Source organism: Echinops telfairi, unplaced genomic scaffold (genome assembly GCF_000313985.2).
Source record: "Echinops telfairi isolate 266 unplaced genomic scaffold, ASM31398v2 ScPeMD7_7413;HRSCAF=8451, whole genome shotgun sequence".
Lineage (NCBI taxonomy): Eukaryota > Metazoa > Chordata > Mammalia > Afrosoricida > Tenrecidae > Echinops > Echinops telfairi.
This window is the reverse complement of record NW_022111313.1, coordinates 1,668,704-1,676,592: the sequence shown is the minus strand read 5'-3', so window position 1 is coordinate 1,676,592 and position 7,889 is coordinate 1,668,704. Positions and strand designations below refer to the sequence as shown.

Here is a 7,889-nt window from a genome sequence, read left to right as displayed (position 1 = left end):
TTGAGAAAATTTTAACAGAAAAATAAAGAACACTTCTAGAAAAGAATGTAAAACATGATTAAGGAAAACGAAGAATACACAGAAAAGTACAAAATGCAGCTCATGCAGCTTAGACCCCTTTCTTCAACTGTACTCCTGGAATAACACTGATTTCTCCTCCCACCCCCCCCACCCCCAACCCCTGTGGAGTGAGAGCATTCGCATGGACGTGCCTCGGGCTTGCTCCCAGCAGTGACTTTCTGATTCCGTTTTGCCTTTAGTTTTGGGACACGCGGTCATCAAATCCTATGATGGTGTTGCAGCTCCCTGAGCGGTGCTACTGTGCTGACGTGGTAAGGGGCCGCCTGCAGACTGACGCCCAGTAGCTCGTCCCTTTGAAAGGGTTTCCTTTAGACAACAAGACCATATGCGATTCTTGCCAGGAGCCCTGTTGCAAGAGGGTGATCTCCCAGCGCCTCGGGCTTTAATGCTTGGTCTGATTGAGGCCCTTAAATTGGGACAAAATGCTGAGAGTCCAGGGATCCTCACAAATGGCTCCTTCCTTCTGGAGGTCCTGTCTTTGAATGGATGGAGAGATACGCAGGTTTGTCATGCCTATCAGTGTAGCAGGGGCTTGTGGTGCAGCAGGTTAAGCATTGGGGTGCCTACCAAAAGGTCTGTGGTAAACATTCCTTTTCTATGTGCTGGGAAACCAGAAGGCACATGACTTGCCTGGCTGCCATCTTTGCTCAATCTCAGCGGTCTGGGACCAAGCTTGCGTCGGCTCTGAGACCTGCCAGTCTGAGGTCTACGGGTGCTGTCTGAGTAGGGTAGAGAATGCATTTTCTCCCCAGGCATCTGCCCCCGTGACCGTTCAGGGTTTGTGTGTGTGATGAAGTAATCACAGGAGGAAGGCAGCATAGTTCCATGAGCCCTGAAGTGCCCCAGCTGGTGGCATGTTAGATGGCACTGCTGTGTTTGAAAACGCCTGTACCAGTGCTCAGGGACCCCTCAGAGGGAAGAATCACACGCAGACCTGTGTACAGGTGGGGGCGCTGGTGAGGTGGGGCGCTGGTGAGGTGGGCCATCTGGCTGAGCAGTTATCATTTGAAGACACCATATCTTCCCCCCTCTTCTTAGGAGCATTTTATAAATGCTTACCAAGGACTTTTATGTATAATTCTTAAGAAATTATTAAGAAAAGTCTTCTGAAAGCATATGAAAGGTTTTTTTTTTTTTATATCAGATTTACATCTTCATAAACCCATCACTGGGTTATTAAATTAAACAAACCAAAACATGAGAGTTGGTTTTGCGGTGCTAACCCAGGCAGCGTACTCCTTGGCCCTGGGTGCACCTCACATCTCTCTGCCTTAGATATACCCTATGGCCGTGGTGGCAACAGCTGAGAGGGGCCTGATCGTCTACCAGTTGGAGAACCAGCCCTCAGAATTCCGCAGGATAGAGTCGCCGCTGAAGCATCAGGTGAGATTGTCTTGCCATCCAAAACCCGTGAATGCTTCAGAGCAGGTGGGCGCAGAGTAGGCGGTTCTCTGGGGCTCTCCCGAGTGTCACAACTGGAAGGTGGCAGCAAGGACCCCTTTTGTCCCCAGAAAACTCTGGTCACCTGGTCCTCCACCCAAGATGGCGTGTGTGTGTGTGTGTGTGTGTCTTGGGGGGCATGACCTCTTGCTGTGAGCCTTCATGGAGAGAGCAAGAGAGCCTTCCTCGAGCCCTTGGGAGGGCATCTGGGTGGCCAGCAGGGTCTGCCTTCTGAGCATCAGGGCTACCTGGCCACTCCCACTGGACCCTCGCCTCCCTGCGTGGTGGGCAGCGTGGCCCTAACTGGCTACTTGGTCGGTGGCAGATGCACATGGTGAGCTCGTCTTCCTGCCATTCTGGCACCGCGAGGAGGCTCTCGGCCTTGGGGCAGAGGAGGGGGAGAGGCTGGGTGGTGCCCTCTGGCTGGAGGAGTGAACCCATCCCTGCCTCTGCTCGCTGTGCGGGCACTTTGCCCTCGTGGTAACCTGCTGTTTTCTTTGTAACTAGCATCGGTGTGTGGCCATCTTTAAAGACAAACAAAACAAGCCGACTGGTTTTGCTTTGGGGAGCATTGAGGGCAGAGTTGCTATTCACTACATCAACCCCCCAAATCCGTAAGTGAGACGCAGTCAGCTTGGGAATTTTCACTCCGTTTGTTTTGCTTTGTTTTTTAAGGGAGCGCTTAAGCGGGCTTTTGTTTTTCAGTGCCAAAGATAACTTTACCTTCAAATGCCACCGATCCAATGGAACCAACACTTCAGCCCCTCAGGACATCTACGCGGTAGGTGTCGGGAGTTTGATGGACATCGACTTGGAGGGGGGGGTCTGGAAACTCAGGTGGGTGGGATCTTGTGTCCACCCAGGAGCTGCAGGCCGTGTGGGCACTCTCGGTGGAGAGAGGCCTGTGCCACAGGCAGGCCTCCATCCTAGGCTGCCTGCCTTCTCCAGCACCACTAGAACAGAACGGGGAGGGGGGGGACCTACAAATGTTCCACATATACTCGTGTGTAAGCCGGTTCTCTAGCAGTTTTGTGGTAAAATTGGGTGCCTCGGCTGATGTTCGGGTCGGCTTATGCTCCAGTGGGTCTGTGCTCACGGCGGTGGCGGCGAGCCTCGGGGTGCCGGCGCAGCGCAGGGCAGGGCAGGGCTTGCTGCTACTTGGTGGAGCCGTGGAGGGCGCCGTGTGTCTCGACTGCAGTCTTTCCCCAGGTCTGCCTCTGTTCCCTTGTCTGACCTCGCTCTCTCTCTCAGCGCAGACGAGAGGGACTCAGCTAAGCCTGCCCGTGACGTAGCAGTGGGGTCATAGCGGGCTTGACAGGGCTGAAGCCTAGTCTAGGTTCGGTGTGTTTCTAGCTCTCAGGACGCTTTCTGAGAGTCCCCTCCCTCTTTTGTGATGCTGGGGCCCAGCTACACAGGCACCCCAAGAAGAACTGGCCGTTTGCAAACTAAGACAATGGCATTGCCTTCCTAGCGCACCCTGGTCTACTAGTGCCCACGCCTGCTGCTCCCTGCGCCTTGTGCTGGCCACAGCGACTAGCTTCAGCTCTGGGCTGCAGGGGCCCAGCAAGGCCCAGAGGCTCTGCAGACAGAACAGGCTATATGTTGGGTTCCAGGCTCACGTCGCTGTGAGCTGTCTCTGTGCTGCTGTTCATGGTGCCTTGTCCTCGCAGGTCAATGGAATTGCCTTCCACCCCGTCCACGGCACTCTGGCCACGGTGGGCTCTGACGGCAGGTTCAGCTTTTGGGACAAAGATGCCAGAACTAAGCTAAAGACTTCGGAGCAGTTGGACCAGCCCATCTCAGCCTGCTGCTTCAACCACAACGGAAACATATTTGCTTACTCGTCTAGCTACGACTGGTCCAAGGTGCGACTCCTGGGCGGGAGGCCTGGGCTGGGCGCCGACTCCATGGGAACTGTCTGTGGGCTGGGCCAGTTCCTGTGAACAGCTTGTGGGACGGGGTGGGATGCGCGGTCTCAGCCACCGTGCAGCAAGATCTGGCTGGCTCTCCACGTCGCTAGGTGGTCGTGCCACGTGAGGGATGCGCCCGGGAAGTCCAGTCAGTGCACAACTGTTACGGCCACATCTGCACCCACCCAAGACTCCTTGCCCTCCACGCACCCATACGAATGAGCCCCTGTGGTGTACTGGCTAACGTGCTTGGCTGCTAACTGGAAGGGTTAGCTGTTTTGAACCCACCAGCCCCTCCTTGGGAGGAAGATGGGCAGTACACACTGTGGGGCAGTTCAGCTCCACCCACAGGCTCACAGTGCATCTGGATGGCTCCACACAGTGGCTATGGGAGAGTCAGATCCTTTGCACCCTGCTTTTGCCAGGCTCTTGCACCCAGCTCTTTCAGTGGTGGACACACCACTAACTAGACTGTGCCCTGGGTGAAGCAGGTACCCTGTCTGGAGTTTGGGGCCTTGTACATCAGTCTGAAGCCAGCTTGGGACCCCTGTGGCCACCCTTGTATCTGACCAGTCACTGCCCACTCATAGCGAGAGCTGCTTACGTTCCACTCTTGTGTTTCACAAAATCCAGGAAGAGTGCGCTGTTTTAGGGGCCTGTGGTTCCCGAGCTTCCTTGCCTGTCTGCTGTGCTAAGCCCAGTTCTCTGTCATTACCACCCCAGTGGACTCTCTCTGGGTCTCCAGTTAGTTCACAGCATTGGCTTTCTGAGCAGTCCCTGTGGCTACTATTCCTCCTCCCCGTGGGACCAGCCTCTGCTGGCCATAGCCCCACAGCACAGCTCCCCTGCGGCTGCCCTCACCCCGTGGCCTCGCCTGTTGACGTGGCTCCTCTGAACCCTCAGACAGAGCTGGCTGGGCTCGTCCTCCCCGAGGATGCACGGGCACAGTCTTGGTTTGGGGTTTGACACCTAGCGACAGGCATGTAAATGGGTGCTGGGCTGAGCGTCATGTCTCCCCTCCCTCTCCAGAAGAACATTGAAAACAGGTCATGCTTGGGCTTTGTCTCTTGAAAACTCTGTTTTGGGAGGTAATTTTTTTTTTTTTGTACTTTTGTTTATTCATCTCCTTTTGTGATTTTGGTGAAAGATTACAAAGCAAATAGGATTTCTGTTCAATAATTCACACATTGTATTTTGTGACAAGGATGGAAATCTCAGTGCAACAACACTTTTTGCACTTCCTCATGTGCTTCCTGTTATCCCTGCACGAGTTGTTGTTTCACACTTGATGAGGTGAAGGCTACAGAGTATAGTCTTATGTGGAGCCATTCAGACACGGGCTCGTTCGATGCGTCCCTTACTGCATCACCACGTAGCCCACTTCCTCCTCCGTGTCTCCTGTTCCCTCCTCTCCTGACCCCCCTCCTGTCCTTGGGTCGGTGCTTCCCTCTGGATCTTTAATGGCTGATTATCCTAACATGAGGTGAGTTTCAGACTTGAAGGGTAAGGGCCCCCATCCTGGGGTCCCACCAAAATCTAGCCAACCAGTAAGCTTGATCTCCTTTATAATGTTTGTTTTGGTCCACATTTCTCTCCCACAGTCCAGCACTTAAGGCGGTCCTTTTCAGGGCAGCTGGTGCTGGTCATGGGCACCAGCTAGTTCTTCGGATCCGGGTCGGGGAGACCGATGTGTGTATGTGCTGTTAGGTAGTCCACTGGACTGCCTGTCTGTCTGCACGCGTCCGTCCCCCTCTTACCTCTGGATGGGGAGACCATTAGCTGCACCTTAGCTGCTGCTCACGAGCTCCTAAGACCCCAGTCACTGTGCTGCTCACCAAGTTAGGATGTAGTTTGTACTTCGCTCATTTACGCCGGTGTCCCTGAGGCGATGGTCCTGAACGTGGCTCTTGCCTTCAAGGTATCGGTCCCTATATTCGCCACCAGTCATGGATATAAGTATAGCAAAATGAAATATCCATGTATGAATGTGTATGTTCATGGAATACTCCCAATCTCTTACCATGTATGAATGTGTATGTTCATGGAATACTCCCAATCTCTTACCCACTCAGCCTACACGCAGGTATAAGCATTGCCCGGAGACCCCCGCCGGTGCAGAATTACGCATTTAGGGGTATTTGCCCTTATTGCTCTCAGCTCCTACACACTCCCTTCTACGGTTTTGTTGTGCTGCTCGTTCTCGCCCTCTTCCCTGGTTCTGTCCCCTGTAGCACACGGCCCGGCCTGCCTGAGGAACAGTGCCCACCAATTGCTGGCTTCCCAGTAACCAGATGGCTGGTTTTTCTTTCTCTTTAGGGACATGAATTTTATAACCCCCAGAAGAAGAACTACATTTTCCTGCGTAACGCAGCTGAAGAGCTAAAGCCCCGGAATAAGAAGTAGTGGCCTGTACCTTGGGCTGCCCTGCCTCGTCTCTGTGAATGGGTTCCCAGCTTGCGGACCTCACCCTAGAGAGAGCAAAGCCAACCCAGCACCCAGCCCACCAAGCTCGGCGACTCCCATCTCTACCCCAGCGCCTGCTACAGGTGTTCTCAGCAACCTGAAGGACTGCAGTGATGGTGGGAGTCGGGTGCCTGCACCACTTACCAGTTGCCCGGTGCTTCCTTCAGCGGCGCACGGGTTAGAGAATACTGGACCCCTCTCCGAACCGCTACTGTATTTTGTAATAAAATATTTTCAAGACAGACTACCGAGCCCTGTGTGCCTTCTCTCCCCTCACCCGTCTCTCTGAGTGTTCTACTCCCGGGGAGGAGGGAGGGAGCTGCCACTCGCCCTGGCACCGGCAGGCAGTGTTGTCATGTTTCCTCTCGCGTCTGTCCCTTGTTTCTGACTTGAACATTCCTGGGCGCCTCAGCTCTGCTAGGCCGTTGTCCTGAGGGGCCATGGTGGGTGCCCCCCACCTGTGTGACGCACCAGCACAGGTCCTGCATGGGATGCACTTTTCACCCAGGCCCTCGGAGGGGTGGCTTGGTGCTTTTTAAGTTCCAGGTTGCTAAGTCTCTGCGGTGAAATTCTGTTTCACACCAGCTTTTTAGCTGGTGACCCCCGTGCCCCTCAGCCTCGCCTGCGCAGGGGCTGGTGTGCAGCTCCGGACTCGCTGTTGCCGCCTCATAAAAAAACTGGGAATCCAGTTCCTGGCCAGAGGAGCCGCCGGCAGGTTTCCTGGGCAGTCAGATGGCTGACGACTGCAGACTCTTCGCTGGTGGCTCTGAGCGCAAATTGTTTTGTTATTGTCGAGAGGAAAGCAGGTGTGTCAAAAGTCTGAATTTCAAGTGAACTGTTGACAGCTCGTTTTCCCCTTCCGCCCTCTGAGTCATCCCTGTGGTTTTCTGAGGGCACCTGGAGAGGTAGGGGTGTCGGGGGGAGGGAAGCTCCATCGCCCCCGCCAGCGCTCACGGGAGGCGGGAACCCAGTGCTTTGGCTGCAGCAGGATGCAGTGCGAGCAAGGGGGTAGCTTTTGGTCTCGTGATTTTCATGGACAGTTGACCCAGCAAACTCGGTCCCCGCTTGATTCCTGCACACACAGTCCAGTGTGTGAGCTGCACTTGTCTCAACGTGGCAGCCCTCTCGTGGTCTGTTTCCAGGACTCCAGTTTCCCCGTACCTTACCTTCAGTTCCCCAGCTGATTTGGCCTCTCTCCCTCTTTTCAGGGGATATATATATATAAAATTAATCAGCCCCCCTTCCCCTATATATATATATATATATAAAATTACTCAGTCCCCCTTCCCCCCAGCGATGGAAACTGTATACTATAGTCCATAATCCAGGATCAAGTGTAGGTGTCTGTCTTTGCAGCTCCCTTTGGATCATTCCAACAGCCCTGCCTCCCCCTGGGGTGGTGTCGGCCATGCAGGGAACACCTTGGCAGATTTATTGACTGGTTGGTCTTATATAGAAGCTTTTTGTTCTTACTGGAGCCCTGTCCTCGTACATGCTCTGTGTGCCTCTCATTTCATTGAAGGTGACCTTGTGATAGTGTGCACTCGGGGTTTAAGGAGGGTCTCAGGGTGAGAGCCTTGAGTGCTTCTCTAGACCCAGCCAGTAGGTCTGGATTGTTCATGTAAGTTCTGTTCACGTTCTCCCATCCTATCAGAGCCTGTCTGCCCTGGGTCTGATCAGAAGATAGTGGGCAGCCACCAGGCACCGTCTAGCTCTGGTCTCGGGTAGATTGAGCCGGGGTTCATGCCCTATGGACGCGTTCCCCCTCCGAGACTGGTGTGGGTATTGGGAAATGTGAAGGTATCTTCCAGTCGCGAGAAAGGACATTCTGTCAAAGCATATTCTGCAGGGAAGATGTCCTGAACACGCTCACGGTGGCATCTTGGCGCCGTGTGCTTCGGGACAGAGCCATGTTCCACAGAGATTTCAAAACTGACGGTTTGGAAATACAGTACAACCCCGGTACTGCATCAGTAAGCCACGTCGGATTTTGAC

At 54.1% G+C, this 7,889-nt stretch overlaps 1 protein-coding gene across 1 annotated transcript in view; it reads left to right on the top strand.

The window, feature by feature from the left end:
• RAE1 (ribonucleic acid export 1) overlaps positions 1-6,138 on the top strand; it is a 16,016-nt gene extending 9,878 nt beyond the window's left edge. Inside the window, exons 7-12 of the mRNA XM_004717140.3 lie at positions 261-332; positions 1,357-1,464; positions 2,029-2,135; positions 2,227-2,302; positions 3,192-3,386; positions 5,748-6,138. Of these exons, the coding sequence (XP_004717197.1) occupies positions 261-332; positions 1,357-1,464; positions 2,029-2,135; positions 2,227-2,302; positions 3,192-3,386; positions 5,748-5,834 (645 nt within the window). The 3' untranslated portion in view covers positions 5,835-6,138. The remainder of the gene's footprint in view (positions 1-260; positions 333-1,356; positions 1,465-2,028; positions 2,136-2,226; positions 2,303-3,191; positions 3,387-5,747) is intronic.
• Positions 6,139-7,889: the final 1,751 nt, after the last annotated feature.